The sequence below is a fragment of the Onychomys torridus genome, chromosome 1 (assembly GCF_903995425.1).
Source record: "Onychomys torridus chromosome 1, mOncTor1.1, whole genome shotgun sequence".
Taxonomy (NCBI): domain Eukaryota; kingdom Metazoa; phylum Chordata; class Mammalia; order Rodentia; family Cricetidae; genus Onychomys; species Onychomys torridus.
In genome coordinates this window covers 8,056,221-8,074,166 of record NC_050443.1, presented here as the reverse complement: position 1 = coordinate 8,074,166, position 17,946 = coordinate 8,056,221, and the positions used below count along the sequence as shown (strand labels likewise).

The 17,946-nt window shown below is 37.4% G+C and overlaps 1 protein-coding gene across 3 annotated transcripts in view; it reads left to right on the top strand.

The window, feature by feature from the left end:
* Positions 1-17,523, top strand: part of LOC118569513 (probable alcohol sulfotransferase) — a 37,728-nt gene extending 20,205 nt beyond the window's left edge. Inside the window, exons 4-6 of one of the 3 annotated variants that reach the window (XM_036167358.1) lie at positions 1,377-1,471; positions 14,223-14,379; positions 17,411-17,523. In XM_036167358.1, coding sequence (XP_036023251.1) covers positions 1,377-1,471; positions 14,223-14,379; positions 17,411-17,523 — 365 coding nt within the window. Of the gene's footprint in view, positions 1-1,376; positions 1,472-14,222; positions 14,401-17,410 lie in introns of all 3 variants that reach the window. The other 2 variants (XM_036167349.1, XM_036167366.1) reach the window with 2 other exon arrangements.
* Positions 17,524-17,946: the final 423 nt, after the last annotated feature.

The following is a 17,946-nucleotide window of genomic DNA, read 5'->3' as shown; positions in this document are numbered from 1 at the left end:
CAATGTCAAGTGTTGAGACTTAATTTCTACCCTAGTTGAGACAGAGTCTTCTTGTTGTTCATCACTGTGTGTGCCAGCTTGTGGACATTTTCCTGTCTCCACCTTCCATGTGTCATAGAAGGAGCATTATGGTAACAAAAAGAAACTGAATTACCATTTTGAATAGTTCCTGAGTATTCATTCATAGCTCTTCACACATGCACAGCAAATGCTTGACCATCACCTGAGCCCAGCTTTCAGTCTCTTTAAGTAGCTTAATTCTGTCTTGTATTGTAAAGTTTATTTCTATTACTACTTCTCTGTAGATCATTTGCCTCTAACTCTCAATCAAATCTTAGATTCTTTGAATTCATGTGTCCTACTGCTCTGACCCTTGCTTAATTCTTAACTTCACTCCAAATTTGATTTAGTTAGTTCTTCAGATAATCATGAACAACGCAAATGTGCAATGGAAGCAGAGAAATGCAGAGAAAGCCCTAAACCAGAAACAGTGAAGACACTGTGACTGTTGAGAAAACATCACAATAGCATTGGGAATGTAAATGAAGTGTGCATCAGGGTCTTGTGCTGTTGTTCCCTTTGGGGAAGGGACCAAGTAGGCAGAGAGTCAATGGCACAGATTCTGGCAGAATGTTGAAACAAGCCCAATTTATTAAGGAAGAGGCAAGTCTTACATACCCTCCACCCCACCCTGGGAGAAGGTCTCAGAAATATGCATCTGCTGGTGTGACATTGCTACCTCTCATTGGTTCATGTCATCTCCAGATCACATCTCAGCTTCTTTTGCTAAGGTTCTTAAGCAGACCCAAGCTGGCTTTTAAGTATCTTTTTTTAACTGATTTGTGCCAGCTGGCCCTCAAGCTTGTTAGGGATAAGAAATCCCGCAGGGGGGAAGGTGGAATTCTATGCCTGGAAGGTCTCTAGTAGTCTGTGTTGAGGAGGCTAGGGTATTGAAGAATCACCATTGAGAAATGGTGGAAACTTTGTGGTGAATGCCAGGGTGGGGAGAGCTCCCTTAGAAAGGATTAAGATAGAACTTTATACATGATAGCATTATAAAGTCCAACCATGGCCATGCCAAGACCTCTCTAGCTTACTGTATTGGTACAATTGCTTTTCCCCAAAACATGCCTCCATCACTAAAGCCCAAAAGGAGGATGTCTCCATGAGACATCAGGGGTAAAGCTGTAAGATGAACTTGATTTAATCAGCTCATTGTCTGTGTGTATGTGTCCAATGTCACATTGTATATTTTAAATAGTAGTGGGGTTTTTTTCATAATAAAGCTGTCTGCCATTTGCAAAAAAAGTTAAGAATATCAGGGAGACATGACTTTCATTCTTTATAATCAATGCTTTCCTTTTCCCTTCCCACAGTGGTATATGGATCATGGTTTGAGCACACCTGTGCATGGATATCCATGAGAGAAAGGGACAACTTCCTGATACTGAGCTATGAAGACATAAAAAAGGTAAATTTTATTCTTACAGAAATCACAGAGCCTCACACAAACTCACTCCATGCAGCACCTCATATTTCTTAGTATCCCCATGTCAGTTTTAGATTCATGAAGAGTCAATAAAAGTGAAATTATGCCCTAGGTCCTTTACTGACATGCACCTGGAATTTTCTCTGCAGTTACCTTATCCATCACCTATATCTTTACTTTATCAACCCTGGGGTAGGGTGGGGTGGCTCACATTTCTACTATAAGATTTTTTTAATTCTGTCTATGCAAAACATTTAATAACCTAATAACCTAGTAGTCCATGGGGAATGGGTAAAGCACTTCCATTCCACTATTGTGCCCAAATGTATGTCATCCCCCCTTGATGGCAAGAAGTGTGACAAAGGCAGGAAATCCATCTGTGAATCCTGGGGAATTACAAGTGCTGAAGTCACATGAACAGCACTGAGTGATACTTATATCTGACCAGGCATGTACAGGAGGCAGCCAGTCAAGGATGACTGTGTCCTGTCCCGTGCAGTAAAGAAGGTTTTCCATGGTGGATTATAATACACTGGAGATTTCAAAACTCTTCATAGAGAATATCTAAAATGTTTCAACACTTTGTAATGACATATGTCTAACTAGACTGACAGGCCATATCATTGCTGGTTTCATTTCATTGAAATGCCCCACAGACAGTTAACAATATGTTCAAGTACTGTCAATGTGTCTAAAATATCTCTTATTTTAAAAATTAAAAAAAAATATCTTGGCAAGGCATCACATGACTCTGAAATTAGCACTGGGAGAGAGAGAGTCAGAGTCAGGGGTTCTAGGTTATCCTTGTTTGTATGGTGGATTTGAGGTCAACCTTGGCTAAAAGAGGCATTGATTCTAAAGATCATTAATTTAAATAATTGTAAGTTAATTTTTGTATTTTATTTTCATTTAGTTAAAACAATTTTCCCTCTACTGATGGACACATAATAATGACACCAAGCACATAAGCTGGAAGATTTGTTCATCCACTCAAAAGTTTTAGTAGTTTGGAAGCAATCAGTGAAAGATAATCATCATTTATATATCATAGATAAAATATCAATTGTACATTTTACTAAACAAGAAAAAATTTGTGCAGTCTGCAAGAGAAAACATTTGCCCATCCTTTGAATAGTTCAAAAAATTTAGTTAAGAAGGAAGAGAAGCAGTCTCACAGCCACTGTGTACCTTTCAGAGGTAGACTCTGATGATGATGGTTACTGAAAGTTGTAACTTCTTTGTACTCATTTTTATTTCTTATAAAAATTTTTTATTATTTAAAGCAATTTTTAAATTTAAACATATTTTGATCATATTCTTTCTCTCCCACAATTTTCCCCCTCCTTACCCACACAACCTTAAATTCTTTCTGAAAAAGAGCAAATAAAATAAAAAAAAAACAAAATTCCCCTGAAAGAAAACAGAATAAAAAAATAACCAAAGAGAAAAAAAAACACTGAACTGCAACCAAATATGACTAAACACACACACACACACACACACACACACACACACACACACACACACAAACACATAAACACTAAATAAATAAATAGATAGATAGATAGATAGATAGATAGATAGATAGATAGATAGATAGAAAAAACTGTGGGTAAACTACTCCAGCACATGAAGACTTTCCTGGAATAGTTGATATATATCCAGTGTCATTTCATTGGAGATATTAGATTTTCCCTCTGCCAGCAGGTATAAATGACAGTCCCGTTGTTAACCTTTACCCTAATGCTAGATTTTCATTCATTTATTTTAAAATACAACAAAATAAAGTATAATCTGGTGAAATAGTATTATCACCTCAAAACTGGTCAAGATAAACCAACAGAAGGAAAACAGCACAAGAGAAGGCACAAGCAGAGACCCACGTGCTCGAATATCAAGGAAGATCACAAAATTGCTAAACTCTAGACCCTAATATATAAGCAGAGGATTGGTGTAGACTGGTGTGGAACTTCTCATGCAGCTCCAGTCTGTGTGTTCATATGAGCATTTCTTATGTTGATGTGGATGGTCATGTTTTCTTCATGTCCTCCCTCTTATATGGCTCTAACCTTCTTCTTCTTCTTCTCCTTCTCCTTCTCCTTCTCCTTCTCCTTCTCCTTCTCCTTCTCCTTCTCCTTCTCCTTCTCCTTCTCCTTCTCCTTCTCCTTCTCCTTCTCCTTCTCCTTCTCCTTCTCCTTCTCCTTCTCCTTCTTCTTCTTCTTCTTCTTCTTCTTCTTCTTCTTCTTCTTCTTCTTCTTCTTAAGAGTTATCTGAGCTCTAAAATGAGAGATTTGGTGGAGACAAACCATTTAGGACTATTTGTTCAAAGATATCTCAAATTCTGTGTATTCTCTGTCTGTGGATCTCCATTCTTCTTCTCAACTGCTTTGGGAGAAATCTTCTCTGATGATGGCTGTACAAGGCACTAATCTGAGCATAGCAGAACACCATGGAGTAATTTTGTCACTAATTTTTCAGACCAGGATTATTTGGTTTCTCCCTAGGTCCCCAGGCTATCTAGTGTCTGATCACCAAAGCAGTGCCAGCTATGTGTTCCATCTCATAGAGTAGGCCTTAAGTAAAATCAACTATTTGTTGGTTACTCTAGTGAGCTTTGTGGCATCATTGCCTTAGTGTATCTTGCAGGTAGTAGGACTATGTTATTGGAAGTTTCCTGTCCCAACTACCTGGTCCCAAATAACCAATTCAGAGGCTGAATGTGATCTATAAATTCACAGCTGATAGCTCTGGCTTGTTACTAGATAATTCTTACCTTTAAATTAACCCATTTCTATTAATCTATGTATTGTCAAGTGTCTCATGGCTTTACCTGTACTCTAACATGCCTTGCTTCCTGATCAGCTGGCTGGCATCTCTTCTGAATCTGTTCTCCTTCCCATCATTCTCAATCTGGTTTTACTGCATAATTTCCTGCCTGCCTACTGCTCTGTCAGCTCTTTATTAACCAATGTGAGTAATATATATTCATAGTGTAAAAAGCATTGTTACAGAGAATTTTCTCATTTTTGTCTAATTAAAAAGGCACATTATGTAGTAAAACTGTATACAACTAAAACAGTTATTAAATAAGAATTACAGTAATAATATCTGATCCATTTACATTTGGCAAAATTGGAGAAAATACTTAACTATCTTATCTTGGTTTGTCTAAAGTTTTGTATATAATTTACTTTCCACCATAACTAAGGAAAACTATAATTATAACTATTTAGTCTTCAACTCCATCAAAGACCCCAGAAGGGTGAAAAGTTACCTAATGGCAGGGACATCAGGTTGCCTGGCCAGTTACCCAAAGTTCCTCTACAACATTGGGGCATCCAACTCTGGCCTACAGGCTAAGCATATCTTCCAGGCTTTCCCATTAAGCAGGGAATATAGCAAAACTGTCCTACACTATCTTGGCAAAGTGCACCAGTCACCTTTCTTGCATCCTGCTGGTCCAGTTGAGACAGTAACTGTCAGCAATTGAGGCAAAGGCTAGCTTTGGCCATAGAGAAAACAAACTCCATATGGAATTTCTTTGATGCCCATCATCCTCTTTGAAGTAGTTGGTGCTGCCAGGAGCAGACATGCCACACTATCAAGAAAAGTCTAAGTTCGTAAAACATGTTAAATGCCACATTCTGTAGGTCTTTGAAGTGTTTGAAGATCACCTTTCTATCTATCTGAAACACACCTATGTATACTAGAAGACCTACCTAAAATAACTATGTTTGCTATAGTAGATAACTATTAATCTGTATTTCTTAACTATATATTACATTTTAAAATTAGCTGCATAAACATAATAGCTGAAACAAGTGATGAAATATACACAAATTATAACAAAATTATAAATTTGTATCAATAAATGAAAATCCATGTCAATGTAAAATACATAAGATTAATACTTGTTTTTTGGAATAAAGCAGATTCAACAGACTACCACTTTATCCTATCATTTGTCTATACCCCTTTTTCTTTTCAGAACAAGATTCTTGAATCTAATCTTATTGTTTAGCTTTTGTTGACCATTATGTATAACAACTTGTAGCCAACCCTCCAAATGATGACAATCATAATGTGTTATTGGGAATGTGGATGCAGTTCTCCAGATTGTTTTCAGTTGATTTGGGGTCCGGAGATAATTTAGGATTAAGGTGAAGTTCTGACTGAAGTTTTCTGTGAGGCTAGATCATCTCAGCCAGCAGCTATGAAGTTGTTCTGGTGCAGAACTCAGAGAGAACTGCAAAAGAGGCATGCTCAAACATTCCACCAGCTGGGTAATCATTTCCCATGGGAAATTTTTCAGGGGGTCTTCATCATTCAAACCTGAATTTCTTAACCCCAGATGAATCCAGAGCCTTTTATTTACTTTGGAAATAAAAGCAGAATATTATTTTCCAAACTAATATATCTTTTGACCTAAATTTTAATGTCAGCATATTTTTAAAATATAAAGCTTTGTTTAATCTACCAGCTTTCCTATTCAAATGATTTTTGCAGTTCTCTTTTGTTGATGAGTAGGCAAAAAGTTTAAAGACAACACAATAACATACAGTATCCAGACTCTGTGTGTTTTCCATATTTATGTGGCTTATTGGTTAAGGAATTTACTTTATTTTTAAAACTATATTTTTTAAATCTAAGGCTATATATATTATTTTTTTGCTCTCCCAAGCCTATGCATATTTTTAATACATTGTGACCTATTTAGAGTCTCTTTCTTTTGAATCTGTCCTTACTGCTCATCTATAATCTTTTCTGTCTTCATGAAAAACAACAAAAAAATGCTATGTAACTTAGATCACAGAATAGCTCCTCCCCCTTGGTTCACTGAGAGTCTAGCCTCATGGCAGAGGCATGTTTCACCACCATTGGGAGCCATATTTACTTCCTCATCTCTGGAAGTTTCTAGGTCCATGCTGCCACAGAATAGCATGCTTCCAGATGCTCATAAACACCATAAAAGTGTTTGGTACTAGGAACTCTTAAAGAAACCACCACCCATTTTTGCTGCTAGCACTAACCCTGAAAAACATCTCCTAAAGGTGCCATACATGTGCTCACTGCCAGCAAACAGAATTCACTGAAGAAAAAGTTGCAACCAAGAAGGCATGGTTGACCATATTCTTGTGTGTCTAGGATTCTTTTTATTAAATTATTAATAAAAATTGTTATTATTAAGAAATTTTCTATTCACTTTAGATACCAACCACAGAGCCTCCTCCCAACCCCCAGCATCGCCCACACACCCACTATTTCCACATCCTACAAGGCAAGGTCTCCAAAAGGGAGTCAACTGAGTTTGGCATATTCAGTTTAGACAGTTACAAGCCCATCCTCACTGTACCAAAGCTATATAAGTTGTGCCACCATAGGCACTGGGCTCCTAAAGGCCCACTCATGTACAAGGGACAGATCCTGGTCCCACTACCTTGGAGGCCCCTAAATAGTTCAAACTAAACAACTGTCTCAACAGAGGGCCTAGTCCAGTACCATGAGTGCTTCTCAGCTATTGGTCCACAGTTCATGCATTTCCACTAGTTTGGCTGGCCATCTCTGTATTTTTCCCCATCATGATCTTGGTGTTCCTTGCTCACAGATTCTCTCCTCTCTCTCATCAGTTGAATTCCTGGAACTCGGCCTGGCTCCTGACCATGGATCTCTGCATCTGCTTCTATCAGACACTGAATGAAGGCTCTATGATGACAGTTAGTGTAATCATCCATCTGATAACCAGAGTAGGTCAGGTCAGGCACCCTCTCCACTATTGCTAGCAGTATAAGGTGGGGTCTTCCTTGATTCCTAGGAGCTTTCCTAGCAATTTGTTTCTCCCCATTCCCATGATGTCTTCAGTTATCATGGTATCTGTTTCATTGATCTTCCAATCTGTCCCTGTTCCATCTTGAACTCTCTGTTCCCCTATGTTCTCATCTCCCATCTATCACACTCCTTACCTAGCTCTACCATAATTTGCTTATGTAGATCTCCTCTATTTCTCCTTCTCTGAATGATCCATGCATCCCACCTAGGGACCTCAATGCTATCTAGCCTCCCTGGAGCTGCAGGTTGCAGTCTGGTTATACTTCCCTTTACATCTAGTATCCACCTATGAGTTAGTACATACATATCATGTTTGTCCTTCTGAGTCTGGGTTACCTCACTCAGATCATATTTTCTAATTTCATCCATTTGCCTGCAAATTTCATGATGTCATTGTTTTTTAGTGCTAAGTAGTATTTCTTTGTGTATATATGCCACATTTCCTTTTCCATTCTTCGATTGAAGGACATCAGGTTGTTTCCAGGTTCTGGCTATTATGAACAATGTTGCTATGAACATAGCTGAGCATGTGTCCTTGTGGTATTACTGAGAATTCCTTGGGTATAAGCCCAAGAATGCTATAGCTGTGTCCTGAGGAAGATTGATTCCCAATTTTCTGAGAGACCACCATATTGATTTCCAAAGTGGCTTTAAAAGTTCGCATTCCAAACAACAGTGTAGGAGTGCTCCCCTTGTTCCACATCCTCTCCAAAATAAGCTGTCTTCAGTGTTTTTGATCTTAGCCATTCTGACAGGTGTAATATGATATCTCAGACTCGTTTTGATTTGCATTTCTCTGATGACTAAGAATGATGAGCAATTCCTTAAATATCTTTTGGCCACCCTAGATTCTTCTGTTGATAATTCTCTGTTTAGCTCTCTAGTACATTTCTAATAGGATTGTTTGGTATTTTGATGTCTAGTTTCCTGAGATCTTTATGTATTCTGGAGATCAGCAGCCTGTCAGACGTGGAGTTAGTGAAGAACTATTCCCATGCAGTAGGCTATCATTTTGTCTTATTAACTATGTCCTTTGCCCTACAAAGGCTTCTCAGTTTCAAGAGGTCCCTTTTATTAATTGTTTCTCTCATTGTCTATGATACTGGTGTTATATTTAGGAATCGGTTTCCTGTGCCATGCATTCAAGACTACTTCCTACTTTTTCTTCTATCAAGTGCAGTGTAACTGATTTATGTTGAGGCCTTTGATCCACTTTGACTTGATTTTTGTGCAAGGCAACAGATATGAATCTATTTGCAAAGTTCTACATGTTGACATCCAGTTATGCCAGCACCATTTATTGAAGGTGCTTTCTTTTTTTCCATTTTACAGTTTTGGCTTCTTAGTCAAAAATCAGGTGTTCACAGGTGTGTGGATTCATGTCAGGGTCTTCAATTTGATTCCATTGGTTCACATGTCGGTTTTTATGCCAGTACCAAGCTGTTTTTATTACTATAGCTCTATAGTAGACCTTAAGGTCAGTGATCATGATGGCTCCAGTAGTTATTTTATTGTACAGTATTCTTCTAGCTATCCTGGGTATTTTGTTTATGCATATGAAGTTGAGTATTGTTTTTTCCAAGTCTGTGAAAAATTGCGAAGCAATTTTGATGGGGATTGCTTTGAATCTATAGATTGCTTTTGGTAAGATTGCCATTTTTACTACATTAATCCCTCCTATCCATAAGCATGGGACACCTTTCCACCTTCTGATATCATCTTCAATTTCTTTCTTCAAAAGCTTAAAGTTCAGAGTTTGTAAGCTGTTCTAGAAATAGACAGAGGCAAAATAAGTAGACAAATAAGTGAACAATATATAAATGAAAAAAATTAAAGTTCTTATCATACAGGTCCTTCACTTGCTTTGTTATAGTTATCCCAAGTATTTTATATTATTTTTGGCTCTTGGAAAGGGCGATGTTTCTTTAATTTCTTTCACTGCCCATTTATCATTTGTGTATCAGAGAGCTACTGATTTTTTTAGTTAATCTTGTATCCTGCCAACATACTGAATGAGTTTATCAGCTGTAGGAGTTCCCTGTTAGAATTTTGTGGTCACTTATATATACTCTCATTTCTTCTTCAAATATTGAAAGTTTGACTTTTCCTTTTTGATCTCCTGTTATTGTCTTATTGCTTTAGTTAAAATTTCAAGTACTATATTGAATAAATATGAGGAGAGTGGAGAGCCTTGTCTTGTTCCTGATTTTAGTGGAATTGCTTTGAGTTTCTCTCCATGTAATTTGATGTTGACTATCAGATTGCTATAAATTGCCTTTATTTTGTTTAGGTATGTTCGTTATATTCCTGATCTCCGTAGCACCTTTATCATGAAGGGGTGATGGATTTCCTCAAAGGCATTTTTAGCATCTAATGAGATGATAGTGTGGTTTTTTACTTTGGTTTTTATGGTGTATTACATTGATAGATTTTCATATGTTGAAATATCCTTGCATGTCTGGGATGAAGCATACTTGGTTATGGTGAATAATTTTTAATGTGTTCTTGGATTAGGATTGGCAATGTTTTATTGAGTATTTTGCATCAATGTTCATGAAGGAGATTAGTCTATAATTATCTTTCTTTGTTGCATCTTTTTTATGCATAACTGTAGCCTCATACAAAGAGTTTGGTAATGTACCTTCTGTTTGTATTGTGTTGATCAATTTGAAGAGTATTGGAATTAACTCTTCTTTGAAAATCTGGTAGAATTGTGTTCTGAAATCATCTGGTCCTAGGCTCCTTTTTTGGTTGGGAGACTTTTAATGATTGTTTCCCTTAGGGGTTATTGGTCTATTTCAATTGTTTATCTCATCCTGATTTAAATTTGGTATGTGCTGCCTATCGAGAAAATTGCCAATTTCTTTCAGGTGGAGTACAGATTTTTGAAGTATGATCTGATGATTCTCTGGATTTCCTCATTGTCTGTTGTTAGGTCTCCCTTTTCATTTCTGGTTTTGTTCATTTGGATGTTCTCTCTCTCTCTCTCTCTCTCTCTCTCTCTCTCTCTCTCTCTCTCTCTCTCTCACTCTGCCTCTTAGTTAATTTGGATAAGGGCTTTCTATCTTGAGGATTTTTCTAAGGAACCAACATTTTGTTTCTATTTTGTTGGTTTCAGTCCTCAATTTGATTATTTCCTGGTATTTATTCCTCCTGGGTGAGTTTGATACCTTTTGTTCTAGAGCTTTCAGGTATGCTATTCAGTCACCAGTGTAAGATTTCTCCGTCTTCTTTATGTGGGCATTTAGTGCTATAAATCTACCATGTAGCACTGCTCTCATAGTGTCCCCCAAGTTTGGGTATGTTGTAGCTTTCTTTTCATTGGATTCTAGGAAATCTATGATTTGTTTATTTCTTCCTTGACCTATTGGTAAATCAGTAGGGTATTATTCAATTTCCTTGAGCTTGTAGGCTTTTTGTAATTTTTTGTTGTTGAAATCTTAATTTGATCCATGGTGGTCTAGTAAAACACAGGTTTTTCCAATTTTTTGTATCTGTTTAGATTTTCTTTGTGGCCAAGCATTTGTTCAATTTTAGAAAAGGTTTCATGGGGTGCTGAGAAGAAGGTACATTCTTCTTTGTTAGGGTGGAATATTCTGTACATATCTATTAAGTCCATTTGAGTCATAATGTCAGTTAGTTGCCTTGTTTCTCTGTTAAGATTCTGTCTGGCAGACCTTTCCATTGGTGAGAGTGGGGTGTTGATATCTCCCACTGCTAGTATTTGGGATTTGATGTGTGATTAAAGCTTTAGAAATACTCCTTTTACAGAAGAATGAGCCCTTGTATTTGAGCATAAATGTTCAGAATTGAGACTTCATCTTGATGGATTTTCCCTGTGATAAATGTGTAGTGTCCTTCTTAAATTTTTGATTGATTTTAGTGTGAACTCTATTTTATTAGATATTAAGATAGCTACACCAGTTTGATTCTTAAGTCCATTTGATTGGAAATTCTTTTCCCAACCTTTTACTCTGAGGGAGTATGTGTCTTTGAAGTTGAGGCTTGTTTCTTGTATGTAGCAGAAGGATGGATCTTGCTTTCATATCCATTGTGTTACCCTGTGTCTATTTCCAGGTAAATTGAGACCATTGATACTAATGGATATTAATGACCAGTAATCATTAATTCCTGTTATTTTTTGGTGGTAGTGTTGTGTGTTTCTCTTTTTTGGTATATGTTGGTGTGGGACTATCTATTGCCTGTGTTTTCATGTGTGTATCTAACTTCCTTAGGTTGGATTTTTTCCTTCTAGTGCTTTCTGTATGGCTGGATTTGTGGATGGGTATACCTTGAATGTGGTTTTATCATGGAATATTTTGTTTCCTCCATCTCTTAGTGTCAGCATAACATCTGTCCAGGACCTTCTGGCTTTCAAAGTCTCCATTGAGTAGTCAGGTTTTATTCTGATTAGTCTACCTCTAAATGATACTTGGTCTTTTTCCCTTGCATCTCTTAATATTCTTTCTTTATTCTGTATATTTAGTGATATGATTATTATGAGCCCAGTGGTCTTTTATTTTTTTACCCAGTCTATATGGTGTTCTGTAAGCTTCTTGTATCTTCATAGGCTTTTCCCTCTTTAAGTTGGGAAAGTTTTCTTCTATGATTTTGTTGAATATATTTCTGGGTCTTTAAGTTGATATTCTTCTCCTTCTATCCCTTTTATTCTTAGGTTTGATCTTTTCATGGTGTCCCAAATTTCCTGGACATTTTGTATTATGACTTTTTTGGCTTTAGTGTTTTCTTTGACTGATGAATCTGTTTCCTCTATTGTATCTTTAACACCAGAGGTCCTCTCTTCCACTTCTTGCATTCTGTTGGCTATGCTTGCATCTGTAATTCCTGTTCATTTACACAGACTTTCCATTTCCAGCCTTCCCTCAGTTTGTGTCTTCTTTATTCCTCTATTTCAACTTTCAAATCTTGGATTTTTTTCATTCAACTCTTTAATCGCTTTTTCTTGGCTTTCTTTAAGGAATTTATTGGTTTTTTTTCCAATTTTTTGTTTGTCCTTTCTTTGAATTCTTTAGGGGTAGTTTTCATTTCTCCTTTAAAGGCATCTATCATCTTCTTAAAGTCATTTTTTTGATCTATTTCTTCTGCTTTGTGATTGATGTTCAGGTCTTGCTGATGTAGCACCACTACATTCTGTTGGTGCCATATTTGTCTTTATGTTGTTGAATGCATTTTTGCACTGGTGTCTACCCATATCATCCTCCACTCCATGCAAGTGCTGTCTGTGTCTAAATGAGTCTCTTTTGGTCTGATTGATACCCTTGGTCTAATGGGAACTCTTGGTCTAAACTTGGCACTTGGTCCAAGCTGTTCTGATAGATTCTGTGTCTCAGGGAGCAGAACTTAGTCTAATGGGCACCAGTGGGCTCTGTCTCAGGGAGTGGCTATTCCCAATTGGTGCATAGTGGACTTATGTCTCTGGTTTTCACTGGTGACACAGGGAGCTGTTTTCTTGGTAAAGCGTCAGGGGAAGAGGCAACAGGCCGGTCCCTGGGCTCCAATGCCTTGGGAGAGGGGCACAGGATGTTCCCCATGGCCAAGGGGTGAGGGATCTGGTCGGCCAATTCCAGAGTTAGGGCCTTACCTGTTTCCAATTGGTGTAGAGTAGGCTTAAGGCTCCAGGGGATCTCTTAATGGTATCATCCAGGAACACAAAGTTTCTGCATAAGTAGCAATGTAAAAGACTCTTTCATTTTTTTATAGAATCTTTTATTTTCTCTTCATATAATTCAATATTCCCCAGGAAGTTTCCTTACTTAGATGTTTTGTTGCATGATAGTATAGTTTCCCATAATTTTTCTGTCCAATGACATTTTTCTGTGATTGTCATGGTTGTATACCTTCCCATGAAATATTAACTGAATCTGTGATAAAATATGTAACAAAAGTTTTCAGACAATGATACCTTTAGGCCCCCAGGTAAAGAGCTGGAATTCAAAGCAAAATCCAAGACTGTGCCTTCTTGTGACTATTTCCTAGTATTAACTCAATTGTGGAGTGCACAGTTGTAATTCCAGAATGTGGATATCTGAAGCAGGAAGACTGTGAATGTGATGCCCATCTGAGTTACAGCATGAGGTAAAACTCAAAACAAACTTATATCTCCCAGAAGTATCCCCAAGTAACAAATTCATTGAGATCAGTCTTATGAAAATGTAAATCTATAGTATTCTCATTTACTCATAGGATGCAGATTTACATGGTGTAAACATTAACCTAACTCAAATTATTTGTGCATATTTCCTTGTTTCCTGTGGATAATTGTCAGAATTATTTCTACAAGTCTCTTTGGACATCAGAGGGCAGATTAGGTATGGTGGTGCACACATTTCATGCCAGCACTTGGGTGGCAAAGGCATGTAGGTGGATCTCTGACCTCTTTGAGCTTGAGGTCAGTCTGGTCTCCAGAGCAACTTCCATCCCACTAGACAGGGCTCCATAGTGAGACCCTTTCTCAAGAAAAACATCTCAGGTATATTTAGTAGGTGGGTTGTCACATACCTGTGAACACATCACCACAAAGATGGAAACAAGAGATCAGTTGTTCAATGAATTCATCCACCATGAAGTAAGTTTGAGAACTGCATTGGTTATATGAGACCTTGTCTCTAGTATCCTCTCCTCCCTAGAAGAAATTCCAGCCTCTGTCTCTTAGGGCTATAGATCAGTCACATTGCAAGCCCACTCAATATACAAATGCTGTGTGGAATTCCTACCCTCTCAACATTTCCTGTATCTTTCCTAAATCCTTTTCAATGCTTTCTCATTTCATGTTGCCATTTCTTTCTTCATATCCCTTTCTCATCCTCTATCCATAGTTCCTATCTCTGCATCTGCTCTCTCAGAGTTTTTTCTTGATAACCTTCATTTTTGTTTCTTCTTCTTTCAGGACACAAAGAGCACCATAAAGAAGATTTGTGACTTCCTAGGAAAAAAATTAGAGCCAGATGAGTTGGATATGATCCTCAAGTACAGTTCCTTTAAGGCCATGAAAGAAAATAAAATGTCCAATTTCAGTCTCATCAAAGAATATATAGCTCCTAATGGTTTGGTTCTCTTGAGAAAAGGTGAAGAAGTTTTTGAGCTTTAAATGATGTCAGGAGATGGGGAGGGCTTGTTGTTCCAGTGAGACTCTAAGAAAGAGTTGGGAATGTTTCAGAAGTCATTGCTTATCACATCATAGTTTCACACAGACCTTACAGAAGATTCATTCCATGGTATGATGTGGGCTTCAGTAGCTCTGAAAGAAATGATTTCTTCTGGGAGAGGATCTTGGGACTGCAGATTGTTGTGTCCAATACCCTAAATGGAAAACAAGGGGATAGACATGTTGCAATGAGGCTTAGTAAGGCTCCATATATCATAGAAATTAAAAAAAAAAAACCTATAGTTCATGGGACCAAAGATATATTTTCAATGATAATCACAGAAAAAAAACTTTCATTCATAGCTGGAAAAGATGTTGAACATGTCAAGATTTCTGTCTGACACCAGGCTGAGACACCATAAAACTAAGCAAATTAGTCACCAGTATTAAAACATTATGGTTCTTGCCAGCCTAAATTTGGATTGCTTCTGCCTCAGAGCTTCTTGTTTTGTTCTGAATTGCCTCTCCAGGATTGAGAATACCCATCTTCTCTATTTCTGTGCTACCTCTCTATGCTGGGTGCAGGTTGTGGGTATGGTTTCACAGCTCTAAGTTTGAGGAGCAACTGTGCCAAAGAGAACCACACCTGGAGTGTCACCTTTTCCTAATTATCAAATAATTGGTGAGATGAGACTTGGCATTGAAGAAGGAATGAATTAGATGTCAGGTCTTTGGGGATAAGTAAAGAAAATGGGTATAGACTCAGCAGGTGGAGAATTATTGGTTATGGGTTTATTTTCTTCTTCCAATAAGTTACTTGCTTCAGCCTTAACCTCCAATCCTCCTCCACCCTATATTGTAAAGATCAGGTGATAGAACATAAAGATATCAGGAGTGTACAGACAGAGAAGTAATTTAAAATGGTTATCAGATTGTATTTAACCAATATTCCTGGTGTCCTCACAAGGAATTTTGGGGTTTGGGTGGTGGTGGCACACACCTGTAATCCCAACACATGGGAGGCAGGGGCAGGTGGATCTCTGTGAGTTCAAGGCCAACCTGGTCTACAAAGCAAAATACAGGACAGGCTACAAAGTTACAGAGAAATCTTGTCTCAAAAAAAAAGAGGAATTTTGGGTTCAGCTTTGAGCACACATACATGTCACTTCAAAAAAATCTATCATCATCATCATCACCATCATCATCATCAACATCATCATCATCATCATCATCATCATCATCATCATCATCTCACTATGGACTGAGACCTCTGGAGAATCCACTGCTATTCTCAGATTACCTCAGACTTCTGTGCTCCAGACTCTGTGGAGACAGAGTTGTCTGCACTAGAACTCAAGGTCCCACATAAGAAGAGAAGTTGCCCATTCTTAGATTTCCTGTAATGAATCAGAATTTGGCCAAGGAAAAAAAGTATTGATACATAAAAAGCTTTAATGGAATGCCAAAAGAAATTAAATGTCTTATTTAATAGGAAAAGGATATGGAAACTAACAAGTAAAAGCTTCTTTAGAAACACATTTGCGCAGATGCAATAGAATTAAGGACACAATTCTATGAAGACAACTGTCATTTCCTCTTTTCCATGTAGATTTTTCCAGGATGAGACCAAAATGGGATTTTAGTTAAGTATCTCCAAAACATAGTACTTTTCATGTATGTCAGTCATAAAACTTGATCTTTCTCCATAAGTCCTTTATAATTTATCATGGTGAATATACAAAACATCTGTTTCTTCAGCACTTAAAGATAATTTTTACTCTGGGGAATAATTCTTCTTTTACTCCCACTCATTATAAGCCATGAGTCCACTGGAGACCAGGTCATTGAAGGGGAGAACACCTTCATTACTTGCCCAATCCTGAGTCATGACTTCATTATAGAGGATGCTGAGAAGGGTATCTGGGAAACACTTTTGAAAGAATATGACACATGAGGATAACGATAGTCTTTTCAATTCCTACATAAGATTGGTTCCTTTTTTTAACCATGAAGGTATGAGCAATCAAAGATTAATTTTAAAACAAGTTTAATTACTTACCAGTAGACACCTAATTCCCTAAATCATAATGCATGAAAAGCTTTGCTAACTGTTGGACTAGCCTTAAGCAGGAAGAATTCTCTAGACTTATTTTCACTGTCCTTTAGTTGCTCTTCTCAGTACCCAGGAAAAATATCTTTTCTTACCTCTGGAGAGCTACTCTGAAGAGCTACTCTTTACATGGGAGACTCAATATCTGGCTAGTTGGAATGAATCTGGTTTTTAGCTTTAAGCAATAATTATCTACAAACAGTTTTGACCATTATGATTCCATATTTAGATACTGCAGGAAATAGAGATCAGAGAGATGGTCATTCCCATTCATCCACTCTTTAGTTGACAGAACTTATATAAGAACATTATCACAATCAAGACATGATGAAGGAAACATCTTCTGACAAACTTCAAAGGTTTTGGACCACAATACTTCACAGTGGATGTTTCCTCAACCTACATTGATGTGTTCCTACACACACACAATTAAACATAATTTCAAAAATCTTTTAAAAGTTGCTTGCATGTTTTACAGAACTTTTATAAGTAAACACTAAAATTTAAAAAGAATAATTGAAACCTGTTTGGATAATTGAGATAAGAAACTCTGTCGGATTGGACAATGTGATGGAAGCAGGTGTAGTGGGAAAGCAGGAATAATTTCAACATCTAAATGGTAGAGCTAGTGTGGAAGCTATTAGAGTGTGTAGCTGATATGATGAATTAGGAGAAGGGGAAACATTATTGCCACAGAGTTAGAAGTTTGATGAATATTAATTCAAGGGAATAGATGTGTTCTACAGGACATCACTGGTACTTCCACTTTATTAACTGTGTGGTCCTTGTCAAGCAGATGGTAAGAGCATATGAAGAAAGGACTGAGAACAGTGTTGAGACCATCATTAACCCATCTATGTGTCTGCTTCACCTTTTCTAGGCATGACTGGGGACTGGAAGAATCACTTTACAGTAGCCCAAGCTGAAGCCTTTGATAAAGTATTCCAGGAGAAAATGGCTGGTTTTCCTCCAGGGCTGTTTCCATGGGAATAAATGTATATATATATATATATATATATATATATATATATATATATATATATATGGAGAGTGTTTTTTTTTTCTGTTCTTGTACATGTGAATGACTGAGTGTTGTCACAGAATAAACCGTGATATTGAATTATAGACTTTTGGGGTTTTTTTTATATATGAACTGATAGAAGTATTAGTAGTGGTAATAGTAGTGGCAATAGTTGTAGTGTGTGTGTGTGTGTGTGTGTGTGTGTGTGTGTGTGTGTGTGTGTGACCATATTTATGTGTACAGTGCCTTGAGAGGTCAGAAGAGTGCATTGGTTCCCATGGAGTTACAGTTATATATTGCTATTAGCTGCATGCTTTGTGTCTTGGAACTGAACTCAGGTCCTCCACAAGGACAGTACAGTACTCCTGCCCTCAGAATCATCTCAGAATCAGCTC